The sequence below is a fragment of the Chroicocephalus ridibundus genome, chromosome Z (assembly GCF_963924245.1).
Source record: "Chroicocephalus ridibundus chromosome Z, bChrRid1.1, whole genome shotgun sequence".
NCBI classification, from domain to species: Eukaryota; Metazoa; Chordata; class Aves; order Charadriiformes; family Laridae; genus Chroicocephalus; species Chroicocephalus ridibundus.
The window spans coordinates 11960135-11987686 of NC_086316.1; the positions used below are offsets into that span (position 1 = coordinate 11960135).

The 27552-nt window shown below is 43.4% G+C and overlaps 1 protein-coding gene across 6 annotated transcripts in view; it reads right to left on the minus strand.

The window, feature by feature from the left end:
- Window positions 1–26188, minus strand: part of LPAR1 (lysophosphatidic acid receptor 1) — an 82118-nt gene extending 55930 nt beyond the window's left edge. The window contains exons 1-3 of one of the 6 annotated variants that reach the window (XM_063320373.1): window positions 26102–26162; window positions 25524–25700; window positions 2103–2271 (exon numbers count right to left, since the gene is read on the minus strand). In XM_063320373.1, coding sequence (XP_063176443.1) covers window positions 2103–2162 — 60 coding nt within the window. In that variant the 5' untranslated portion in view covers window positions 2163–2271; window positions 25524–25700; window positions 26102–26162. Of the gene's footprint in view, window positions 1–2102; window positions 2272–10844; window positions 10992–16774; window positions 16866–16912; window positions 16932–25523; window positions 26022–26101 lie in introns of those variants that run through there. The other 5 variants (XR_010069087.1, XM_063320374.1, XM_063320378.1 and 2 more) reach the window with 5 other exon arrangements.
- Between the last annotated feature and the right edge of the window lie 1364 nt (window positions 26189–27552).

Below are 27552 nucleotides of genomic sequence, written 5' to 3' on the forward strand. Positions count from 1 at the left end.
GCTACTTCCAAGTTTTAAAAAAAACCCTTTTCTTAAAACATTAGTCTCTAAATGTCTTCTGCAGCACGCTGTGGCATCTGCTCAGTTTCAAAAGGCAAAATAATGTCCTCCAGAAAAAAAATGTATTTTAATGACTATAGTTTTCTAAACTATATCCAAAGTTCATTTGTATGTCAACACAAATGTTAAAGGCAAGCCCATGCAGTCCCAGTCTGAGAAGTGCTTTACTTCAGTACTTCCATCTAATGATTCGTCTCCTTAGCTATGTGTCTCACTACATCCCTGCCTGTTAAAAAAGCTCTTCCTTACCCTCAGAAACATATACATGGCTCCCAGCTGATTGTTTGGAGCTGTTACACCTTTACATAGGATTGAAGCCTTATATCAACTATCAGATCCACAATGTTTACTGAAGTCTGTGGGAATTCATGCATGCCCACATGAATATCAAATTTGAGTCAATTTTTACAACCCAAGGTTGACAGAATGATATTTTCTACCATAATCTCCCACACTGAGACACTGACACTCCCACATCTTTCCTTTGCTTCCTGATGCCATTTCTTTTCAGCTCCCAAGTCAAATTTCACTGTACCACAGTCTCTAAAACCCAAGCGTGGAGCGAAACTGTCTGGATTACCAGTCAGTGACCAGAATCATCCATTTATCTCTAGTCTTTGATATAGCAATGTAAGTCCAGGTCAGGATTTGTTCAGTAGAAACTCCCTGCAAACACAGGACACGTATGTTTCTTTACCCGTAATTACAACAGAATGGTGACTATGCTGATCAAAGTCCTTTACAAGTGATCGCTTTTCTTCCACTCATTCTTGCACCACACAGTTAACCTTGTTTTCCCTTTGAGAAGGCATTTATCCTGAATAGCAACCCCTAGATACACAAATTTCTCATACATAAAGAAGACTATGAAGAGAGAACCCATGACGACAGGGGTGCAAATGCCTTTCAGAGCACGCAAGGAGATGACCTGAGGGAGCCTTTCTACAGAAAGGGAGAACAGTCCGGCAGCAGCCAGGCAGGCTGGGATGCAAGCATAGGGCATCCACCTCCTACCAGGTATTCTGTTCAGCTGTAAAGACACAAAATCCTTCTCTGACCCTAAGAGTGACAGAGACTTGAAAAGCAACAAACGTTCTCCATTTGAAACACAGGAGGAAGAGGAGCACAAAGAAGTTTCTCCAAAGCCGATTTCAGATTTAGCTCGTTTCACGTCACTGCCCTTTAGTGGACCTATTTTTTGTAACTTCACAAGGTCCAGGGATCTCTGAACTACTGCACTTCTAAGTGCACACTGCTAAGAGATGCAGTCCCCTAAGCCAAAGAATCTCCAGCAAACAAAAAAAAGTGCAAAATAAACATTAGCTCTCCCATTTTCTGACATCTACCTTAATCAATTGTGGTGTCCTCTTCAGTAAAATACATGTCTTAAAGGCTTTAAGTTGTAACAGATACTTGGGTCTCTATGAAGTCAAAGGGACTTTGAAAATGCTTTTCTGAGATGAAATCTTGACTAACATCTCCTTTTCTGTTTGTAATATTTACTTCATCGGAAAACACAAGTACTTGGTGTTCAGTACGTAAAGCTGTAGAAATCACTTAGGTATTTATAAATATTAAGTCTGAAACACACACTTTGATTCCTTAAAGCAAGATTAGTCTGTTAGTAATTTTAAGTATATTATTAATTTTATTGCTGCTTTTGGCAAAAACTTTAGCTTTTCTGATAAGAACACTGAACCTGAAGTTTCCTGCCATACTATTCCAACCGAACCACATTATGACCTCCTTCTGCTTTGTATTCATTAGGCACAGTAAAAATCAAACTATAGTGCAGGGACCACCTACGTGGAGTCAATAAAGATCATATTTGGCCGTATATTTTCTTCTACAAATAGTAGTATAACACAGCAATGTTATTTCCCAAAGTATAGCAACATGATAAGTGTCTATAATACAATATTTAAGGAAAAATTCCCTCGATGACTCAGAAGCGAGACAGGAGAAAAAGCCAGGATGCAATGAGGAAGTAAGAAAGAGGTTCAGTCAGTTCAGCTGCCAGAGTTTCATTGGGGTCTACTCACCTCAGTCACCTCAGGTTGGGACATCATGGAGGACGGCACCAAATCGGTGGGGATATCCATGGTAGCTCAGAGTGTCCCTGCTGTCCTTGCACCCTTCCTCTGCACCCACGAACCCTTGGTCGGAACACAGAAGCACTTCCTCAGACCCTAGTCATGCTGGCATTTGCTCCTAGTAGGAAGGAAAAAAAAAAAAATAGTTGAGAAAATAAGAGAGCTGGGTATGCAATCAACACCCAAGCCCCTCAGCTGCTGCAAAACCAGCCTGTAAGTTTGCACAACCCAACCCGCTTACATGGCCATTCTCAACAGATTTGCAGGAGAAGTTTCAAAGGGCACATTAGAATTTGGTTCAGAACAGCAAAACAATTCACTCGACGACGCAAACTAGAATTCATACAAACTGAATACCGCAAGAAGGCTACTGCATAAGCCGCGTACACATTTGCAATATGGTCACCTACAGAGCACCGGAATCATGTTACACCAAAAGAAAAAAGCCCTCACAGAAGAGTACTTGTAGAATTACTTGCTGGAATTTAGGATACATTTATTTCCTCAAGAACTATTGTTTTACAGTTCAGTGATCACATGAACTTTTCTTCTGTGTTAAGAAAAATAACTTAAACATTATGACATCCTTACTCTTGATTTATTTTAACCGTACTTATTTTTGTGCTAGTTAGGCACAGATTTGCTGTAGGTGAACAGGCTGAATTGCCATGTAAAGTTTGATCAGAGGATCCAACAGAATGAAGTTATTTCCGTAACTACCATGTTTATCAAGGTTAGATCAGTGTTTGCATATGTTTCTATTCTTTTGTGCAAAGAAAAACCTAACAAAAAGGGGAGAAAACTCTTAAGTGTCCAAGAAATTAAGCCCATTTAAAAATTTCAGTCAAAGACTACTGTAGTTTTTTTTCCCCAGACATATACAACACAACCCACAAATTAGCAACCACAGAAAGGATTTTGGAGAGACACCTCTTGGTCTCTGTATCTACCACTTCCTATTCTGTCAATTATGTCAGAAAACCACTTGTGCTAAGTGTATTCGGCGGCCAACAAATATACCAAAAATGACCCCAAACCTAAATGGTATTTTTCAAACTGAGGCAACGGTGTAGTCATACAGACAATGCTAATAACTTTCCTGACCTCCAGTTCATTTTTTCAAAGGCAACGCTTAACTTACCAAGCCAAGAAAGAACAGATAAGTGCTGTAGGAAAGTTGCACTCCACATGCTTTTCTGAGTCACTTGTGTCCTTTTTTTTTTTTTTAAATGATCATTTAAACTCAGTCTTTGCACGCCACTGTGGAAATTACTCCTCCTTAAAAAGCATCATCTCGAAATGCCTGCTTCACATTTCAACACATCCCCACATGCCTTACGTCACATGTAGCTGTCTCATCTTCCAAGCTCTTGGATCACTTTTTCCATCTTTATATGGCTTTCCAGTGACCCCTATTCTTTCCTGCTCATTTCTTGGTAGTAACCTTTCATTCTTTCCACTCCTTGCTCCAAATTTCTACTACTATACTCACAGAGAGGACAGAAAATGGAGATTTCACATTCCTCCAAGACAGCCTTCACTGGAAGCCAACGAACCGAGCTACACATCCTTCAGACTTTCTGTTTTCTTTTCAAAAACAGAGTTTTGCCTGTTTTCCGAGATTCGCTATTTTTTTCACTCTGCATGACAGATGAAGGAAACAAATAGCATCAAGTTGAAACTACGGCTTTTCTGACTTAGGGAAGCTTTGCTACTTGACCAGTAAGAGACTGATTTTCAGTAAAACCCCATGAACAGCCTCAAGATCCTCAACTAGCACATTTCATCACTGTCTCATGAGCTGTCGCAAATGTAACTTAAATAAGATCTCATAAGACCTTTGCTTCTGTTCTTCTCAAAGCACGCTTAAGAGCGGCAGGGTCACTGCACGTACTTTACATCAGTGCATGATTAGTTTCTTTTAAAATCTAGTCTCTTCTCTTAATCCTGAAATGCTGCCACTCTTGAATAATGGAGATGGGGAAGAAATTACAGAAGCAGCGAACTTTAGGGAAGACTATCTAGACCAAAAACCAGAGGTATGCTTAGAATCTTGTTTGCCCCATATAAAAAGGAGAGAAAATGATCATTTTTACTAGTGACCGTCACAGATCACAAGAGAAAAACTAAGGAAAAATAATAATCTTAAATCTGTTCAGCCTTTAACTAGCTCTGTGTACTCCAGATAGAACATAAACGTCAGAAAAACCTCAACCCCATAAAATCCAACTAGCACTTTAACACTGATTAGTGTTAGATTAGATTAGTCATTTTTTACCACCTCTCCAAGAAACAGAAAATACAGCATTAGTTAAAAATTCCTAAGCCTGTGACCATTTCACATTTCCCCTTCTGCGCTGAGCTGCCTTGTCGTTGCTTCTATTGCACTGACCCCTCAATTTGGCTAGGGAAAAGAAGGCTCTTCTGCATACACCTCGCTTCTCCACCTCCTGAGCACAGCGTACACAATGATTAAGACTTTCTGCCAACGGGTTAGGCTCCTAAAAGCATTCCAGCTGAAAATAGGTTGGTCTGTACTAAAGGACTCTCCTCCCCCGCCCCCGGCTCCCAACCCGCCTCATCTTCTTCAGCAATAATAAAGTACAGAGGGGACTGTGCTTTCACAGCAGAGCAAAAACAGGCCGGCTCCATTCAAGCAAACAAAGGTGGCTCCTAACTTAATACCCGTGTGAGTTCTGGGTGCAGCCTCGTGTTTTTCAAGAACTGCAAATAAAGGGAACAGGATCCTCAAATGAACTTTGCTAAAGGGCACTATGACAGAAAACGTAATCTCTACCAAAAAGAAAGTCTGAAACACAAAAGCACAGGAGTGGCTTCTTACTGATGAGATTTTGATGGCTTGCTGCATTACACAGTGTTGAGAAATATGCCCAAATTTGGAAGCAGATTCACACATATCCTTCCCAAACACTGGAACTGCAGGTGTCACAGGCAAATACCGCTCTACATACTCTTCTCTTGATGCTGCCGTCTTTACTGACTGCATCTAGAGGACTGCGAACGGGGGAGACGCGTTGGATCTGTACCTAAAATTTGTAAAATGAAGATTATAGAATTTCTTATCCTCTGTGAAGGTGACATCTCTAAGAAATTATGTTTTACCACAAACTACAACACATTTGGTAACCAAAACATTGAGATTTTGATTAACTGAGAAAAAAAATAAAATCAGCTGACACTTGGCAGAGTAGCACATATCTAACATGCGGAGCAGGAACATACCCTCCCCAAATAAAACATACTGCGCTCCGAAATACTATGATTAAGCATCATGATTTCTGGATCAGCTGTCTGAGACCACAGAAAAGAGGAACCATGCAGTTTTGACATTACTTGGAGTAGTCAGGAGAAATGCAATCATGCATCGCAGAAACCTCATCTTGAAGGAACTGCTTCCGGAAAATCCATTACAATGACAAAAATTATTACCCTTATTGGTCCCCAGTTTCTTGGGGGGGGATTTGCAGGAGTGATACAGCAATACCGACAACTTCTGTATCACTGCGTATCTTGTCTGGGCCCACAAAAGCACTGTGCCTCTGCTAGAGCGAGGTGCTGGGACTGAAAGGCAAATTCAGTTTTCAAAATCTGTGTCTGTCTCCTGTGTCAGACGACTTCAGGTGTCCTGCATTGTTGCTGCCTTTCCACTTTGTTTTCCTGCGTGCCTATCAGAGCATCTTTTAGTACCACTGCCTGACTTCACAGACTTCAAGTTTCTGGATTACATGACTCGGACTGAAGATGCCGATTTGGTACGACCTTAAAGCTGTGAAATGTGACTTAGCTAAACAAAGCTACTTTCCCTGCACACCTCCAGTGAACAAAAGCCTAACTTATGGTTTCTCGGAGGACAGTTTTAAGCCCTAATTGATCCCAGATGCATAGGGCCCGTAAACCCGTCAAGGAAAATAAAACATTCAAACAACATGTAAAAAGGCAAGAAAGTAAGAAAAAGATTTCTCATAAGGGTTCCACTTCCAGATGTCACTTCAGAGACATTCCAGATTTCATGTGGCATCTAAAGTCTTGCCATCCGGAAGGAATCATTTGGCATCGCTCACCTCCGGTAGCCTCCTTCACTAAACAACCGCTGCTTGTAAGCTTTAGTTTCTTCAACACACAAATAAAAACATGAGCCCACCACAGCAGTGGTACAAAGGCAAAAAGGCAAACAAATGCCATGCAGGGAAGAGCAACAGCAATAACTTGACCTGCCTATTGCTTCATTTTACCACTTCTCACAGTGATGGTGAGAACATGAATTTTTGGTTACCTTTATGGACTCACGAAGGTGTTTTTCCGCTCTCTGGTAATCACTTGGTTAATAAAAGAACAACTACGGATATACTTTCTAGCACATAAGAAAATAAACACAAAAGGCAGAAAAATTGGTTTCAATTTCATGCTGCTAAGAAGAGAGAAGAGACCTTCCTATTACAACTTCCTTTGCTACAGTGACTGCTAGGAACTATTGCAAAAATTTGGATTTTCTTTTGCAAGTTACAGAGCACTAGATCTTCTTCCTAACAGAAAGATGTTACCTCTTTTGAGTCCTTATATTATTTTAGGTAAAGCCTTCACCACCTCTGACGTTGTCACTTTGAACAGCAGATGTGCAGATTCACCTACACAAATTCAATTCACCAGCTTAAAACTGTTCTGAAAAAGTTATTTAATAGCAACTCTTCAAGCAGCGAAACTTCTCTTGACATATACTTGAAAGCAATTAATAAAAAAAATCCTAAAAAAACGCAGGATATGTCAACATGATTCCGCAGGTGAGCAGAGATACCTGCAACTGCGAAACAGTCTCAGCAGACTGGCAAAGGGGACACCACACCACAGAAACGCAGATAAGCAGCTCTTGGTCTCCATGAAATCGTGAGGCGATCCGAACTCTGACGTTCTTACTGACTTCTCTGAAACAATTTCAGCAAGCCCCTACATAAGCACAGTGCTCTATTTACTTTTTTTAATTTTCTTTTTTTTTTTTTTTTTTTTTTTTTGCATTCATCAGTTCACTACTGGTTTAAATGAGGGGAAAAGACACACGCCAGCTCCCTGTCCTGTCACCTCGGTCTCTCCTCGTGTGACATGTCTGGAGTGGTGTTTCAGCAAATGTCTTGTTTACTACCAGGGACCAGACTGCCGAATCTTGAAGTGAATTTGGTACATGGTGTACTATAACAAAAAAATATGCAGAACGAGCTGCAAACAGCGTGTGAAACTTTACTGGATGACCCGCCAAAGGATAAGGACAAGCTGAGCTAATTTAAGTGGTTATGATCTCTACAATACATATTTCCTCCCAGTTCTGCCCTCCCTCTCTGTTCCAGGGTATATTCTGCCTGCGAATGAAGATAACCTCCTGCGCCCTGCATTAACTTGCTCAGCAATTAATAAGTTAATAGCTGTGATTCAGTATTGGGCAAAAGAAACAAAAAAGAAACAAAAGAAGAGATTTCCAGACAGATGGTGTGGCTCATTGTTGTACTCTTCCCTTAAAGTCCTTCTGAGCAACAGCAAGAAGTCTTTTTCCACTCAGTGAGACTTTCCCTACCGTCTCCCCATCAGATTTGTGGTATCTCAGAAAAGAGACACCTCCCCCCTCTTGCCTCAGCGGATGCATCAATACAGTTTGGAAGTGAGCACAAAATTAACTGTCCCTGTCAAACTTTGTTGACAGTGTGTGTATTTCAATACAGACATTTTACTGTACAAATTCTGCAGCTTGGTTGGTATCAGCCTGGCTCTTTCACCTGACACCCCTCTCCTGAACGCAGGATAAAGGCCGTCATCGCACCCACTGTCTCTTACTGTAGCAATAAGTATTGGAATAGATCTAGCATAGAGTACTGATTAGACAGGTTTAATAGCAGTGAATCTCTAATTACGCTGCTGGAGTTGGAAATTATTTTGTCAATAATAGCCTGGGAGAGAGTTACCGATTTCTGATGTCACAGGGACTGATGTGAGCGCTGACCGGGTTGTACCACTGTTCATACACATCCTTGTAGGAGGGAGGGGATGCAACTATCCAGCATGCCTTCAGACCAGCTGCCAACAAATTGCACAAGTTACGCCTGTTACTACAGCCCACACAACACTACCCTCCGTTGTCCCAGTAAAGACCAGTTATACAGACATGCCTCCTCCCAAAGCCTGCCTGCCTGTTCCTTCTAGTAACTGGACAGACTGCTTTAAAGAGCTACGGAGCTATAGCATTTCGCTCGTTTGGAAGCTCTTCATCAGAATGAATAAATTCACTGTGAAAATGGATTTGTGAGGTTTTACTGAGGGGTCGTGGAAGTCTGGAAGGGGAGGGGCAGAGGGAAGGGACAGTGTCACTCTGTTGGCTGTGCGGGCCGTACCGTCGCTCCCCTGGAAGCAGCCTCTGCCTGTAAAGCCAGACATTTATCGAGTCCAACTTCACTGTCTAGAAAAATAGATTTTACTGGAATTTGCTAACATATGGAAAGGTTCAGACACAACAGGAAATCTCTACCTTGCAAACACTGCAAAAAAAAAAAACCAACCCAAAAAAACCCAACAAAAAACTCAACCCATCAACAACCAAACCCAAACCCCAGAGTAAAACATACTTGATGGTCTCTGCCCTTTCCTACTAGCAGGAGTGAGTATCACAAAAGTTACAACCAGCCTTAAGAAACTGGCCAGATTTATCAGTCCAAGATCAATCACAGACTGAAGAAGCAACAAAACCGAGCTTGTCATTCACTTCTGCAGAAGAAATTGAGATCCTAACAGGAAATGAGGTGAATTTTCCATGCTTCTGTTATGCTGGCACATCACACAGGGGCAAAAAAATCATTTTTCACATACACCAAGACAGGTAATAACTACACAGAGTAAAAAATACTTATGTAAGTAATACCTCAACCCCAAAACACAGCACGCACATTTGCCCAAACGCCAACTGGAAACCAATCCGTACCCAGAAACATTTTTCCATCAAATCTCTATCCTTACAGAGAAATCACCAAGTCATTTCTTTGCAGCAATCAATGCTTAATTCACTTTGACATTAAATTTAAATTCTTTGCATATATTGTTTAAGAGATAGGACCTTTTCTTTCGCAGGCTGACTGCGTTAATCCAACGGCATCGACTTCTAGCCAGATAATTTCTGCTCACAGAACTTCTGTTATTGGTGAAGTAATGCACTGTTTGGGCACAAGCATTTCCAGAGCAATTATTTTTTTTAAAAAAGGATAATTTCCCAACCTGACAGAACAGATAAACAATGAAGAAACTGTCTAAACAAAATATCATTAAGGCTTAAAAGCGAGGGAAGAAGGAAGGGACGGAGACATGCAGCAAGAATAATGCAGTATTTTAAATGTTTCACTGTCATCAACAAATGGCTTGTTAATAATAAATAAACTGGCAACTACAATGGACAATTGAGCTGGTTGGCCTGAAAACCAGAATTGGTCTGTACTAACCCCTCTCTCCTGCCATCACTGCCTGGCTCTATGGTAGCGCGATGAGGTTTTGTAATATTCCACCCAACAAGCTGGGGGCCGCATCCCAACACGCGGAGCTGCAGGAACACTAGCAGGGGACGTCCCGTGGGATGGCGAAGGCTTACAGACATCTGCAAAAGGGTTGGCAGCGAGGTGGGCTGAGACAGCTGAGAGCAATCAGGAGAGCAGCCTCCAGCGAGACCTCTGGACAGCAGGTGCCATCCCTACCTGCCACCTGATCTCCAGTGTGCTGCCCGACCCTCCTCAAAACCTCTGGGGAGACCAGGGTAAATGAACATAAATATCCTAAGCAGATTAGATCACAGGAGTGGGGATCCCCTCTTCTGGCTGTTGAAAAACATCCTCCTCTCATCCCATGTGCATCATCTGCTTTCCGGCTTTTCTCAGTTTTGTTTTGTTTTGGGTTCTTTTTGTTCCCCCCTCCAATCTGAGCACTTGTGACTTCGATGGCCAAAAAAAGCAGAAGGACAAAAACTTTCCCAAGTTCAGATCTAACACAGCCACTGAAGATGTCAACGCAGGTACTGTCTACCCTACTGCTGCTCCAACTTCAGAGTGGCAACGTCCTAAACAACTGTCTTGGAAATGATTCAGTGTCACAAAGATACACCACAGAATCAGGGATTTTATTATTGCGATGCTCTCACATACATAATACGTCTGCTTCTATGTTTGTATGATGCCTTCTTCAATTGCAATTTGTCAGCCAAAGCATACATTCTGCATAATATATAACATAACCTCCTCTTAGCCACCAACCGCATTAAAAGCAGGACAGCAGCATGTTCAGCTGCGGATCACCTCGCAGACTGCTTTACTGATAACAGCAACAGCTGGCCAGAGCATTTAGCTATTACTTAAGCCAAACAAAAGCAAAATACTAACAAACACCACCTTGGGAATTTTAACCTCAACTTGCTCCGCCACCTGAAAAGCATCTTAGGAAAAAACATCAGAAATAAGAGAGCTAACTTAATGAGATCAAATAAAAATGAAGAAGTCCAGAGGTGTATTACTAAAGAAAAAACAAACAAACCAAAACCGAACTCATCTTTCCTACTTTCCCTTCTGCCTTCAGCCAACTCACACCTGTATACCTCAAAGAGTTTTTAAAAGGTGCTCCAGGGAAGTTTGCAACTTCCTGAAGCCAGAAGAGACTTACAGTTTCCACTGCCTCAGTCTTCACTTTCAGCAGTGCAATACAGCTCTTAGCTCTCCTTATGCAAGGAAAAAAGATTAAGTTTTCAGCAGTAATCCGAAGCTAGAAAGAAAATGATTTCAACACAAATTTAAAAAATTGCCCTCACATTCAGTAGGACTCTTCCACAACACAATAATCAACAGAGGATCTCAAATTTATGTCATTTGCATTCACAGCGCAGCCTGTGCTTCCAAAAAAAAAAAAAAAAAAAGAAAAAATGACATCAGGCAAACCTTTTTGAATAGGAGCTCTGTGGCTAGTCAGGGAAAGATCATTGTTCTGGCCTCAATAATTAATATGAGTACTACAAGACTGCTGCTAAACCTTCCCATGACAAAATACAGCCCACAAGGAGTTCAGCGAAGACGTGTCAGATGGAGCGTCCTCACCCAAGCCCCCAGTTTCATGAACTCTGCAGAGGCACTGCTGTGTCAGATGGTCCTGTCTTCCACACTGCAAGATTAAGGAGACGCTCTGTCACCTGATTGATTTACCATGCACTGAACTAATTTACAACAACGAAATAGTACCTCTGTGCAGCGGCACTCCCTCTGAGAAATCACCTGCTCTCACGTGGGTCAGGAGAGACACCTTCACAGTCATCCCACCAGGGCAAGACCAGTGCCCCTGCCCACCCCCCTCAAAAAGCACAACATCAGTCTGAATACACAAAAGAAAAAAATCTCTAATCACAGATTTTCAACGCAAAAAAAATCAGTAGATAGTACACTACCCTGAAATGTTTATCTTGCAGGGAAATCTTTTCCATATGCCACTCTATTTTGCCTGTCATCATGCCTCATGCCCCTTTTGAGGATGACAAAAGCAGGCAGACCACAGTTATGCACTGGGTCGCACCAAAGGGCAGACAGTTCAAGCGCCTGTAATTAACCTATGCATGTCTGCCTTTCTCCTTTGCCTGCTCTGATGTTTATCCCCAGAAGGGACCTTCAGATGTTTTACTGTGGCCACTGTGAAGGCTCTTCAGTGAGTAGATTATTCCCCAAATTACAAGCTGTTCATTCTTTCTGGAATTGTTTTTGTCTTGAGGTTGTGTTTTTTGTTGTTTTGAGTTTGGGGGTTTTTTTGTTTGTTTGTTTGGTTTGGTTTTTTTTTTGTTTATTCTGGCAAACCAAGGGTCTGATCCTGTGCCCATGAAGTTCATATGCATTTTGTTGATGACCTCAGTGGCAGGCAGGAGGACTCCCACTTCCCCAGGCATTTGCTACAGGTCCAACCCTGCTGAAGCCTGAGAGCCCCAACACAATTCTTTCTCCAGCACGTATTCTCACGATTTCCTGTTGTTGGTTACTCATGGCAAAAGGTATTTGAGGAGATGATGACGTTACAATGTTGATGGAAGCAGAATGGATTAATTGTGACACTTCTTTTCTCATTAATGGAAGTGACCAGGAACATCTTGAAGGGAAAATAACAAACATCTTTCCTCCTCTGTGTCAGCAGTAGCAAGATGCTCACTTAAAAGGTCTTTTCTAAGGCACATAAACATCTCATCATGAAGGCAGGAAACTAAACATTGCCGTATCTGATTAAAAATAAAAAAGATTTTTCTTGGCCTTTCTAGTCTTCTGTGTCCAAAACAACTCCTTTGCCTCAGGATGTTCTCAGGGATTTGTACATTTACTATTTCTTTTACTGTCTGCTATGAGAAGAACATGCCACATTTTCCTAATAAGCAGAAAACACATTTTGAAAGGACAAACCCATGGTATTTGGCATTGTAACATGTGAAATCATGAACACGCTCACCCAAAGTCACGTCAATTATGGTACAAACTGGACACATATCAGGAGCAGGCTAATGCACAAGGCATGGAGCAGCACACCAGGTTTCTCTGCCTACTGCTTGGGTGAGATTTTTTTTTTAAAAAAGGCACTCATTATTATCTATTCAAATCTCAACATTTTTGCTGAAAGTGCCACCACAGTGCTGTCCATAACTGAATCATGCTCCTTTTCCCCATTAAACACAGGATACTTTTTCTCTCTCTGCTAGACATTGAGGGACTTGAAATCTTATTTACCATTGGATAAAATTTCCATTTACTTTCTGTAGTTGTCCTTTTTAGGAATCCTTTTTGTACTTCCCCAGCCTAGGTCGGTTTGCACCATCCAGTGCAATCCTCTCACTTGCTCAACCTCCTTTCCTGATTATTTCTGTATTGTATCTATTCCATACCCATCTCTTGGGCAGCATTTTCTTGCTGTTTTTTAAATCTGAAATCATACTTCATCTTCTCTTGAATCCTCCTGCTTCTCTAAAGCTTCTTCTGAGCTTTGTCTGAAAAGTCCAAAAAAATACTTCATGGCTTCCTCAGTTTTCTCATTTTCCTGCAGTTCCCCCTTTAAAGCCAACGCATCAGGTTGCCTTCCCGTTACCATCCAGAACCTCTAGACTTATTTCAGTCATTGTCTATCAGGAATGTAGCTTCTCCTAATGACCTCCATTAGTGCTTGCTCGTTAAGGATTGCTTGGAGATGATCATTGCTTTACCACTCAGCAAGGCTGGAGAACCTCTTCCCACTCTCGCTTGGGGGAGTGAGTGAGCGTCTGCCTTAATGCAAAGGGTAACGGCTGGTAGATGCATGTTTCTTCAGATGTATTAGGAGCTTCTTCAACAGAATGGCCAAGTCAGCATAAGATAAAATAACCAAACCCACACACAAAAATTGCTTTAATGCATCTGTACTAACCACAGCACCAGCTTCAAGAAAGAACTGCAGCAGCAGCTCCTCTGGGTTTTTTTTTTTTTAATTAGTGAGTGGTAGAACAGTAAGATATCCCTGAAAGTGAATTTCTAATTTCTCTGTTTCAAGTAAAAGCAATGTGAACTAGGAAGACTCCAGAGTAATAGTTCATGCCATCATCTAATTTCAACCTTCTCTCACTACTCTAAACTGCAAGAAAGAATCACCAGACTATAAAGAGGAAAAATACAGCTAGACACTGACTGCTGGAAAATAACACCAATCTGCTCAGGTTTATGTAAACAAGTAACTGCAATGTGGATGGTCTTGCATAGCACAACCACAAGGAAGCTGCTGTCATATGACAATGTTTTCATAATCTGCACTTTCATCGTAATGGCTTCTAAAGTACCGAATACTTATAAAAGAAGTAATTTCAAAACAGTTTCTTAAACTCCCTTAAAATTATTTATTTCTACCGACAGACATTAAATTTGAAGACGTTAACTAACAGGGAGAAAAGTTCAAAGTCACCATGGATAGCTCATCATTTAAGATGCATCATTAACTGTTGCCAGCACACTGCGCGTGTGCGTGTGTAAAAGAAGCAAGTATGGAGCATGCTTTTGTCCTCCTCTGTTATAAACAAAAAAAAACAAGCAAGGAGCTGCTCATTAAAATTATTCTGAACACCGGGACTGCAAGAAGCAGTTTTCACGACACAGAGGCAAGACAGAGGCATTGCCTCACGCTGGTAGTGGACAGAATTTAACTCTTTAGTGCCTTCCCCTCACTATTTTGCTTACTAATCAGTATCATTAAAGGAGACAAAAATAGGCCAAGTCGCTTGTATCAAGGTATAAACCACCATATAAGATATCAGGATGCTTTTCTTCAGCTATTGCACCTCAGCAGGAAAAGCACCAGAACTTATCTTCTCAACAACTTAGAAACAGACATTTAATATTTATTTCCAAGATGAAAAAACACTGATACAATTCAACACTTCCATGGGTCAGCAACAGAGACTAACCCTACCTGACGTGATTCACCTTTTGTTTAAAACTCATAATAGTAGTAGTAGTAGTAGTAGTACGCTGGAATTCTTCTGAAACAAGTTTATATTTAAACATTCAGGCAATATCCTTTTCACTAGATAAAAAACATCTGGATGATAACAGAATGTCACAATTCTCTAAACAGCTTTGAGGGGGGCCAGCACTAAACCAAATACTTTTCCCACCCCCACCTCCCCCCCATCCACAAAACAGATGTTCAATCTTCAGGCAGAATGAACCACCACGAAATACAATAATCTGGAAATGCTGAAGCCAAGGAAGTCCGCAATTAAGCATGCCAAACCCCAAACCCTAAATCACAAATGTACCATCCTAACATAGATCTACACGGACCCTGACCAACAGTGCAGAAACAGGAGTTTAATGAAGTTTATCTGAGACAGAAATTTGCCAACAACCCCCCACAAAAAAAGTACATTAAAAACTGCAAGGCATCAGCTTAACAAGGTTCAGGCGAGCACCAATGCAGACACAGTAACTGTTTATCAACCCCTCAAACTAGAAATAACAGTCATGCTGCTTCAGAAATATTTTTGTAACATCTGCATCAGTTCAACTGACTGCTCTCCAGGCAATTTCTGCAGTGCTGTATTTTGCATAGTTAAGCTGAATGAAGTTTGAAAGAATTTAGAATTGACAATAAGAAAGAATTATCTTAATGACAGGGTTTAAATTCCCTATTCTCACGTCACTGCTTTTTCCCAAGGCCACAAACAAACTTATCTGATGGACAGCCGTGACCCAGAAATAAGATCTTACCTTTGATCTTGCCAGGACGGAGGGGGAGCAAAGCCAGTAGCCCAAGACAACAAAAATCCTAATGTTGACAAATGAAAGGTAATTACTTCTTGCCCACCATGTGAGTCTCTGGTGTGCTCAGGACAATACACCCAGAATGTGAGAGTCCATGCTGTAAAATCAGGGCTGGTTACTAGTTTTCTTGGCAGAGACCAAAAGGGCTTCCTTATCCCCTCAGTCTGCATCACGTTCCCCACCGTCTACAGCATGCCAGTTCAACTGGTTGGGGTTTTTTTTGGAGGAAGAGTTTTTAGGGATGATCAGGAAGTAACAAGCTCCCCAAAATACCCTGGGAGCAGCAGCAGCTGTCAGGGATGCTGGGTAGAGAGCTGCAGCAGAGTACTGGGTTTTGGCCTCAGGTAGCTCATGCTGATCATTCCATGAATTCAAGGTTTATAAACGCAAAGCAGTTCTGAAATATGCCCTGAAAGGAGATAGATGAAGAAAACACCAAGATTTCATCACCTTTCCCTCCGACTCTCCCCCTCTCAATTATCAAGTGAAGTTTAATGCAACTAAGGCTGCTGCCTATCTGAGTAAGCAGGTAAACACAGAGGATTAGCACGCAGCTTGACTAATTCACTTTAAGAATCGACTTGGATTAACTCCGAGTTGTGTTTAGCAGACAAGCTGTTAGTGCATACAAGAGGTCACATGAATTAAGTAGGTTGTTGTAAATTCACACCATACTTCAGTGATTACTCAGCTTCTCCGACTAGGTCCTCCACATACATGCTGCCCAACAGAAACAACAAATATGTCAATCAGAACATTTAGGGGATACCGAAAATTCAAGAGGAAAATGAAAAGCCAGGAGGCCGAATGCAGTCAGTGTCGGAACAGAACAAGAAAAAAAAAAATCTAACACATATGATGTGTTAGTGTCCAAGCACTAGTCTGTCTCACCACTTTTCAGATAACAATACTTTTGCACATCTTTTAACAACCAAGAAAGAAGAAAAAGCAATCCTATGAGAGAAAAGTGCAACTGAATAGCAATGGATTATTCTCAAAGGAAAAAGAAAACCAAAACTAAATAGCAGTTTGCCTCAAACTCTCCCCTTGGAACTCAGTGCACATTAGCATGGGTATAAACATTAAATGCACACACACTTCAAAGCCTCCTTAAAACAGTTTGTAACAAAAGCATAAGCCATAAAGCATTACTCGGGAACCACTAAAGACTCTTTTTTTTGCAACTACACAAATAAACTAAGAAGTCCAAGGGATCCAGGCCACAAAAGGAGAATGAACTGAAATCCACCCACAAACCAGATTTTTTAGGCATCCCACAATCCAACCCACCAGCTGTGTCCACGACACCAAAGCTGAAGGCCCACGCAGAGCTCCTCTGACCCCTGACAAAGCCCACTTAGGCCTGCTGGGTCTGATTTTCGGTCGCTCCTGCTGCTGAGCTGCCTCTCCTAGGCTGACCAACCTTACACAAACATGCTTCACAGCGTGATGGCAGAATTGGCACTGTTTTGGAGAAACCCAACTTGGTCAGCCACTGCATAAGGCCACTGCTGGGTCCCGTCTGCTGCCTCCTTCCAAGGATGCCACACTTAACCCAACAGGCAACACTGCCAGTGGGAAGGGCAAAGCAGTATCGCTTACCAAATCCTCAAAAGTTTCCCAGTATAGCTATACTGGCATCCCCCTCTAGTGGAGACGCAGCTCACACCGCTACGAGTCCCCGCTGCAGGGTCTCGGGGGGAAGTTAATCAAACCACAGGGGGAACCGTCAGGGGAGATACGGGGCACAGGATGACTTCTGCCCCCATTACGGGAGGCAGATGCACAGCAGCTTCGCGTTACAGTTTGCTACCGACCAAGAAACACCACCTCATCTTGGTAGCTCCAAGGAAGGTCAGTGTTTCCTCTCCCTCCTTTTCCACATGCCTGCCAATGCTGGAGCATGAAGGAGCAGGGTGTGGCTTCAACGCCAAAGCCTTTCCCGCAGTTTTGTGCTGCTCTCCTGAAGGAAAAAGTGACTCCTTTCCCACAATAATCGTAACGAGAGCCCCTTCACAGAGTCTTCATGGCATATTAAGAAAAATTTAGAGAGGAGAACCGAAAAAGCTATAAACAAGTCTCTCAACCAGAACTGCACCATTAAAATCTGGGCAACTGGCTTCTGTTCGTAAGAAACTTTGTGGCAGAGATGCTGAGGACAGAAGTATGCAGGACCACAGCAGAAGTGTTTCTTCAGGCGTATTAGTTTTAAGGCATTTGTGTGTTCTACAATCATGTAATTCCCTCCTGTCATCGGGCTGTCATCAGCTTGCGCATCTCTCCCTGCATTTTTTTTTTCTCTAGGCTGAACCTCTTCGGATGCTTCTGTGTGTGAAACTTCAGCAACCCAAGGCAGGGAACAGAAACCTACCGTACTTCTTGGAAAACCAGGCACTAAGCTATGCTGTTCCTATCAACTGTTTGCAAAATTGCAATAATTCTAGAGACCTGTTTTAAGTCGATTCACTAATTACCAGAATTCCTTTGATCACAGTAACACTCTGAAGTCTCGGCTTCCAGTCCCATTTGCATGGGGTATTTGAAATAGGACACTGCAACCGCTGTAAACAAGTAGCTGAAAGACTAGGGGAGCAAATGAGCAAACAGATGAATTTGCAAAAGTCTTCTCCAGTTTGCAAGGCTTCCGTTTGGGGAAATGCACTGCTCTGAGGTGAAGTTTTCATCAATTCCGTCCAAAGCTTTAGGAGGAACAAAAATGAACCTGATGTGTTGCCAGCCGCATGAGGACAGCTCTCAACACCCCGCGTAGAAACCATGCACAGCGCAGGTCAAAGGCACCCTGGCTCATCTCCATGTCTGCATCATTTTGGGAGGAAGAGCAGCAAAAGGGAAGACCACTAAACTCAACAGGCATTTATAATGGTATCTTTCAAGTACAACACACCACATACAAGATGGTATTCCTTGAACACTGGGTACCTACACAGACATCAATTTGCTTGAAGTTGGTTACCCCACTGCACCATCTCAGGAAAACAATGTGTGAACCCCATGGCATGACAAGAGGAATGAGGGAGCAGTGACCCTGTTGGAGCACTGGCCTTGTGTCTGCAAGAGCGTAGTGGTAAGCCGGGGGGGATGTGGATAGAAACAGCTGAATGCCCCAAAGAGTCCTTCACCAAAAGCCAGGGAAGGGTTTGCTCCTCGACCAAATCTAACGATTATGTGGATGGTAATCACATGCTCAGATGTGACTCCCAGCAGGTTCTAGTTGTTACCGCGGCATATAGGACAACAACATGCTCTTAGTACCTTGGCTATCTCCTCCCGACAAGACAGAACTGCCCAGGGACATTCCTGGCATGGACCCAGGGAACATTCAATTTATTCTCCCATACCAATAATTTGCCAATCAGACACTTCAGCAGAGCTGTGTCCACATTTGCAAAGACATTTTCCAAGTGCAGCAGTCAATGACATGCAACACAGTATTAATACCGAAGTTACTGTGCAGCACTCTCCTTTGGGACTTACAGACTTATCAGTCTAAATCTATTATTCTGGTCTATCGCACATTCCCCTACCAATTTCCCAAATGCTTTTGTACTTCAATAATTAGTTATATATGTTCAAAACTTGCAGGCAACTATAGAAATGCACCACAAAATTTAATCCTGTAAGCACAACCTGAGGCAAAGTAGCCAAATTGCCCCTTTGCATCCTGCATTACAGCTTCATTACCACATCAAAACAACACTTCTCCACGGCAGCTCATCTCAGGACTGAACATACCTTGTAAAACTACTGACCCAATCTCTACAGGGAATGACTGAAAACACACCTGTCACAATAGGCATGGAAACAGCAACTACACAAAAATTTGTGCGTAATTTACTTCTACTAGCTGGACTGTCAATGAAAGTGCTCAGAAATGTCTGGATAGAAAAGCAAACACACACACACATACAACCCTGACAGCGTTTGCTACTACTTCATATTTGGTTACAAGCAACTGTGAAAATGGTTAGTAAAATAACAACAAAATCCTAAAGGTGCTAGGACCCAAGAAGTGACATCACAGCTGCACAGTAAGGGACTGGAAAAAACAAAGCAACCACAAGAAAAGGGATCCCACCAAGAAAGAGAGTGAGCACCTGATGCAGGCACGAGAAGTGAAGGAATACTGTGACCTGACCACAGTAACTACTGACACAAGTCCCTCCCAGTGCAAGGCAACTTCTTCCAGGAGCAAGATGACCTCCTCTGGAAATAGATGTTGGCTTGAGATATTAACCCGCAGTCCTTCACCGAGGTGTCCTGCCTTCAGCCAGCTAATTGAGGGCCAGCAGCTGTAGCTGGTGCCACTGCTTGACAATTTGCTTCTCCTTGCTCCAAAGCAGCAGGAGAGCCGAGGTGCTCACCACCCGCTGGGGTGCTGTGCTGGGAGCTGAAGGGACAGTGACCAGGGCACCGGCAGCATCCCAGGGCCAGGATCAGCCCTTCCACCTTGCTCACCACCGGGGAAGCTGATTCAGAAGCGAGCAGCAAATAAACTTGGGATGTCTTCTGCACCAGAATCCTGATGACACCTGCAGTGTCTGTGGATGGCATGCTCGCTCCATCACCAGCAGCAGGTCAAGGCTTTGGGACACCATCCTGCAGGTCTGACTTTCCCGATGGCCCAAAAGCAGATTGCACTATCCGTCACTAAACATTTAGTGAAATTCAGCGGCTGCAGAGCCTTTACTGATGCCCCATTGCAACAGACAAAACAACACTTGCCACGCTTGCAAGGTAAGTAGCTATTTCCTTCTGAGAGGTTAGCAAACACCAACCTGAAGTATAAGCTCCTAACAAATAGACGTGACCTGTACAGCATCTCCCTTGACTTCTCAGATGCCAGTAAGTCTTTCCTGGAGTTCATGTTAAGCTCAGTGCTCTTAAATAATCATTCACACATCCAAAGAAGATAAAAATCTCTCTGTGCAGTGATCATTCAATACTCATCCAACACTTTTTTTAAAAAAATTTAAACAGAGCTGCAGCTAACTTCTTCACAAAAAAGGATACTGCTGTAGTTATACATACTTTTTTTTCCACCCAGGCTGAAAACAATCATCCCCAAATGGCCAAAGAACTTCTAAGAAAAGTCTCTGCAAACTGCTCCCATAAATAATGTCCTGGCACTATTTCGTATTTGACATACACGCCCTAAAAAGAGGGGGAGGAGGGAGGGAAAGGGGCTTACAATGAAAAACAGTATGCATTTCCTTTGCCAGATTTTTACCACTCTTAAAATCTCCAGCATTTTGTACAGAAAAGATCTTGCCTTTGATGTCAATCCAATGCTTTTTTGCTTGCTCCTGCAAGCACTGCAGTATGCAATACATTTTCTAGCTGGCAAAGAAACAGATACACTGTCTAGAGAGTGCCTGTGAAATTCACCCTACTCAGAAGGTCACTGTGGCATGTAAATTCCTACAGAAAAGGCTAAATGGTGTGTAGGCCTCATGCTGGTGTATTACAGAGAGTTGAAGTTTATCATAAACGACTATCAAACTCACCAGCACTTTTCCCCAGCAGTTTCAGGAGATGTTTGCCTGTTATTCAGACTCAGAAGCAGAGAGATAATATTAGGCTTGCATACTTGGCACCTTTGTATTTTTAAATAGAAGGTGAAAGCACCTCCAAATTTTATCTAGAGTATGCCACGTGGAAGCCAAAAAAAAAAAAAAAAAGCAGTTCCAGTGCCTTTCAAGTTAAAGTGATTTAAAATAAAAATAATCCAGTTGGCACTAAACTGTAGTGCAGTTCTCACCAACACAGTACCCGCACTCTCAAAACATGTTTTCTGCTAAGAGAGATGCAGCCTTCCCACTTCTGCACCTGGAAGTATTTCTCGTGCCGCCGCTCCATGCCATCCGCCACCACGGCAGCAGCAGACCACGCTGTGATCCACGGGCGAGGAGCGGCGAGGGGCAACGCTCACCTCCCGTTTCCCCACCAGTAACGACTGCCGGCTCATCATCCAGCTCCACCGGCAATAATCTTCGAGGCGTTTGGAAAGCAAAAACCCTCTCCACACACCAGACCAGGACCCCATCCAGGCTGTTCATCCCAGGAGAGGCCTGAGGAGGAGGGACATGGTCTCCATCCCCTGGCTGTGCCATGCACGCCTTACCCAGACTCCTCGAACCACTGCAGCCATGCAAGTCTGGCTGTTTTCCTCTGCCAGAAGCAAAGAAAGAAGGTTCGCGATTCTTTTGAGGAAGAAATGCTTCTTTACCCTGGGGTAAATGCGCCAGCGCTCACCTGCTTATGTGCGCTAACATTATTAAACATTATCAAACATTATCATGGAGCCAGATGCAGTAGGAAGTAGATGCAGGACTAAGAAAAATGTGTTTAACAAACTACTCCAGGCTGTGCCTGTCAGGAAATGCTGGAGACTGCACCGTGCTGAGCAAGGCTGTTGTTCCTCTATATAGCAATGCAATGCCTTACAGACCTCAAAAGGTCTTTTTCAAGAGCTCATGAGGGAAATGCAATGATCGTGGAGTTGCCGTGTGGGATAGGGACACAGGTACACTACCCAAACTGGCATTAAATAGGCTTTTTTCCTTACCAGTGCTAAATGTTGTACAAATGGAAATTACATTTTCAAGAATAAGAGGCACCAGTCATTAAAAATGAAAACTGATCCTAGCATGCAATCTTCAGCCAAACAATAACCAAGACTTTGCAGGCCAGGTATGTTCTTCCTCAGCTCAGGTGTGGGAGAAGAGTGTCAGGCAGTCAAGAAACATCAATGGATGCGAGGAGGAGAGATCTGGATATACAAAGGCAGGCACTTCTCAGAATTCTTCCCTAGCTTCACTAAAAATCAAAACAAGGCACCAGACGCACTTCAGATGTTGACTGTCATTTGCTTCAGTGTGGCAATGAAGGTGCAAGAACGCACAGGGAACACTTCAACTTGTTTTAAAGAAACTAAGCTTGAAAGATAAATGAGGAGAACCAAAATTCAGGTAAGCAGAACAGCAGCTCTTATTCCCTTGACAGAGCTTTCCTCTGCCTTGGGAATAATTTTGCATTTCTGTCAAAGCAGCACATCAACCTTGCAGCTGATCCAAAGCTCTTCAGTCCCTACAGGGATTTCACCATTGACCTGTATGAGCCATGGATGAAGCCTTAAGCTTCTGAGTTAGCTATGAAGGAATCTCAGGGAAAACACAAAATGTGCTGAGCTCAGTCCTAACGCACCACTGAGGAGTGTCACATTTCTACAGCATCACCTCGCGACACATGGAAAAGCAAAGGCAAAAGCACACACGGGATGCTACGTAATCGCTACCAGTTCAAGGCATTACCACTTCAAGTCCCTCACGATCAGATCTTTCTGGAGAGCAGTGGGCAGTGTTCTCCCTTCAAATTATCATTAAATACTAAGACTTCAAATGGGGACTGTACCTGAATGGAAAGCAATCTTAAAGCAAAGGACAGATGAAGGTGTAGGGAGGTGGGGGGTGGGGGGAAGGGAAAGAGTGCAAGTAGTTTTTTTTTTCAGCTATTGGCATTGCCTTTTGATAACTCCCCTGGTTTTGTTTATTTTTTTTTTTTTACAATCACACTGTTTACTTTTTTGGAAGTTGTTTCCTTTTCTTTTCATACTACTAAACCGTTAAAAAAAAGAAAAAAAGAATATAACCCGTTGTGAAGGAAGAAGCAGTGAAATACACTACATATAAAAAACTAATCCACAAACTAAAGATGCTGAAGGGATCAGATATTTTTTGCTCTATCCTCCTTTCAGTAAAACAGTTGTATGCTTCTTTTCCCTAGCATTACTGGTAGCAGCTGCAGTTCAAATAACCCATTTAGATGGATTTAAACTGAATTTAAGTGTCCCTTAAATTACGTGGACTTTTCTTTATGAAAGGGAACAAATCACACAGATGTAGAAAATTCCAATTTTGGGGGGCAAATGATAACGGGAAGGACAACAGCCGCACAGTTCAACCTGTTCCCACTTTCATATTCTTCAAGGTGTCCTTGGACATCACCAAGACCACAGGTAATGTCTGTGAGAGCTCCCCATCCAGCCCTGATGGCGACAGAGCTGCACTGGGTTTTCCCCTGTGCCCATGCAATAAAGCAGCCACATACACAGCAAATGACACAGTATGCGGTGTCAAATGCTGAGCAGAGCTCAGCAAGTGCTGGCAGGTCACCACCTAGAGGTGCTCAAAGCCAGCTCTTCAGACATCTGTACCTCTAAGAGCTAATGCACAAACCTGCTGGGTACTCAAAGGCAAGATGGTGGTGGTCTCCCAGAGACAAAAGCTACTCAGCAGAAATACTTGCGTTTTGGTTTAAGCCTCTGAACATTGGACAAAGAAAGCTCAACATGGAGAGGCTACTGGGAAACAATTAAGGTCTTAAATTCATGACGGTGTTATTAATGGCTTGTCACAGCAATGTGAAAGCCAACCCTACGTAAGTCCTACCTATGTTTCAGCTCCAGAGCAAAACGCTTTCTTCAGCACCCCCTCCCAAATTCCCCACATGGTTTCCCTGTGTGAAACTTTCACAAGTTAAAAACAGATTTTTATTTTCTCCCGTTTCTTAGCAGAGAAGGAATTATATTTTAGTTACAATCTTCCAGAGTTACTGATGAAAACCACACAGCCATAAATATCTTTGCATACAGTGATAAGATTGTCTGCTACTCACATGTTAAGTTTGTGTATTAAAGCGGGGTACACAGCATAGCATTACTTTAACTTTGCATTTCCCATGTGTTTTGTCTCAAAAGCTGTTTAACCTTTCCACCCTCAATATTTGTTTTGAAGAGGGAAGGAAAAGAAAGCAGACACCAGTCAGTATTTTTATTTCTCCAGCCAGCACCATTACTGGTAACTTCTCAGAACAATGTTTATAGCAGCCAAGGGCTTAACTGGTGCAACCTGTAATAGGCACTGATAAGGACAACACCATACTGAGCATGAAACAGTGTTTCCCAGTATTCCTAAACGACATTTCCTTCATTATTTGCAGCTGAAAAGCCAGAACAAAAACAATTCATGTACAACTGCACAGGATGAGACAGTGTCAATCCTTTCTGGAGAAAGGCAGCATTTGATTTTGTGTAGTTAATATTTAATAAAAACAGGAGTAAAACACAGGCCTATGGAGTTGCTTTGTAAGTCCAAGCATGTATTAGTTAAGGAGAAACATATGGCATGCCTACAGCCAGTATTAGCGAGCGGCAGGACAGAGCTTCACTTACGCCTGTGCACACAGAACACCGCTTCAGTCTGCTGCTGAAATTGCCAGAATATATTATTTTAGTACTACAGTATACCCCATCCTCACACAAGAGTAACAGGCTGCATGGCACACAGTCCTGGCTGCCAAATTGAAACATGATTCTCAGACCTGAGAGTGACTCATTTTAGACGAAATGGTACAGCACACCAAACCTGACTTAGCATGCAAGAGACTTTCTTTGAAAAGATAGAGTTGCAGCAGTTTTTAGTAGTAAAAGACGGCAGCCACCCCAATTCCCCAGCACTTTGGGCACACAGATTGCCTACAGAGGCTCCTGCAAGCTATTTTATCTCGAATCTTCAAAAAAGCTACAGCAAATAAGGAAAAAAAAAAAAAGAAAAAGGAAGGAAAAAAAAAAGAAGAAAGGGGGGATTTGAACAGCTTCTAATTTATTCACAGACAACTGAAATAAGAAAGGTGTGAGCTTGTTTCACAGAGAAATCCACCAGAAAAAAAAAGCACAGGCATGCCAACATTTTTCCTGATAAAGGGCTACCCAGAAAACTTCTCACAGGTTTCCATAGGAAGAAGCTCTTTGGGGGGGTTCCCATTGTGGAGCTATTTAAAAGGAACATGCAGAAAGGAGCGAGAGGAAGAAACTCGGTCCCCCGGGTTCCACCTCTCTCTTCTCACTTCAGTTTGCTAACGGCTTTTGTCCTAAAGCTTCGCTCGTGCTCCCCACCCTCCCGGCCTTTCTCTCATACTCTGTACCCTTGTGCTTGTCATTCATCCTCTCCCTGTCCTTTACCTTTGCAAACACCGCAGACACACGGACACAGCTCCCATCCAACTTTCGCAGGCTCTTCATCCGAAGGACTGAAGAAGTCAGGAGAGAGAGGTGGCAACCATTTTTTTTTTTTTATTTTTTTTTTTAGGTAGGACTTTTTTCCACTGCCTTAATTTGGTACAAATAAATCCAAAGAGACTTCACGAAAAAAAAAAAAAAAAAGAAGAAAAAAAAAGAAAAAAATCAGGACAGCAAGCGAACAATGGCAGTACTGTTAGTGTCCCTTAATCAAACAAGTGTCCATTACTTATTCCGGCCCAAGCTCAGAGATGTTAGCCCAGCAGACACAGCAGCCTGACCCGACACCAACAGCCCATTAAAGCCCATCCCTAACGAGCCCTTCGCCGGACGCTCCGCGCCTCCTCCTCACGCTGCTGCGCGCCCGCAGAAGTTTGCACCAGTTGCAGAAATGCTACAGAAAACACCCAAAAAGCCGAGGGAAGAAGGCGCCAGGGAAGCGGAGACCGCGGGGAAAGGGAAGCGGGCACCCTCTCCCGGCCGGGGACGGCGGGACCCCCCCAGCTCCGCGCCGCGCTTACCTGCGGGGGCTGCGCGGGGCTGCGCGGCTGGAGGGAGCGCGGCGCCGCCGCCGGCGCCCACGGAGGGAGGGAGGGAGGGACCGGGAGGGACGGGGAGGGACGGGGAGAGAGGGAGGGAGGACCGGGCTCCCTCCGCCCCCGCTCCGCCCGCCCCCGCCGGGCGGGGGCCCAGGTGAGCCCCGCACCGCCCCGCACCGCCCCGCACCGCCGGAGACCGCGGCCGCCCCGCCGCAGCCCGACAGCATCGCCCCGCTCCGCCCGGCGGATTCACCGCTCTCCGCAGCTTGGGCCGGTGGCAGTGGCTACCTAGAACGAGGGCGGCGGGGGTTCGGGGCGAAGGCCGGTCCCTCCGGAGCGACCGAATTTTCCTCCTGCGAACGCCGTCGGGCCTCGCGCCGACGCCGGCCCGAGCCGTTGGCCAAGCCCCGGCTGTAGGAAGAATCCCTCTGTAGGTTCACCAAACCCTTGCAAAGGGGCAGGGTGGCACAACGGATACTTTTCCAGGCTTAGAAGAGTTATTTCATTATACAGAAAACAGGTTGAAATTACTTCTTCCCCCCCACCACCCCCCGCATCAATTTTTACTGTGAAATAATCTGATTTAGTTGGATTGCAGTAGCATCTAGAGGCCACTTTTGCATGTGCATGCATCAAGTGAAAAGACAGTGTATGCTGCACAGCACTTAGTGTTCAGTGGCCAGAATGGCTAGGCATTTCTAACCCCTGTAGAGAGATTTCTAGAGAGGTTACTTACAGCCACAGAAGGCAGCAATGCCTCCAGCAGTACAAAAGTCCATAATGAAAGACCAAGCCCATTTACAGTACTCCTTGTGTTTCCCAAGGAACCAGAAAGCAGCAGAAATAGTTCTCCTCAAGACAAATCTTTGCTTATGTACTATGAACACAGTGATGACGCTGGCTTCCATAGCTGCTGACAATATCTGCTGTATCACGGGTATTGTTATTAGCAATGATGCTTTCAGCATCAGTGTGAGCAGATCTCCTGCTGCCATGGCTGATTAGGACTTCTTTCCCTTTAGGAAGCAGTGAAATGGGGTTTTTTTTGGTGTATCAAAAATGGCTGTGTATGTATACGTATTTCAAGAGGACAGATGTTTTGTCCCCACAAAACAATGGACCTTGTTTCTGTACTCAGCACTGTGATTTAGCACAGGGATTAGGCTTCAATGTGATGAAAAGTCTTGTTAAGCATTCAGCAGGCCATTAACTTTCGAAAAAGCTTGATTTCATCTTCTACCTGTTTTCAAGGCAAGGTACCAAGTGTTTGCAAGGGGTGACCAAGAAACAAATTCTGTTACAAGCTCTATCTAATACCTGGTTTAGCATCCATACACCAAGTACTGTGACAGGTCTTAATAGTTTCCCGTCTATGTAGCAGCTCCATCCAGGTTGGACAACAACTGCAGGCTTGAAACAGTGTGCTCGAACTG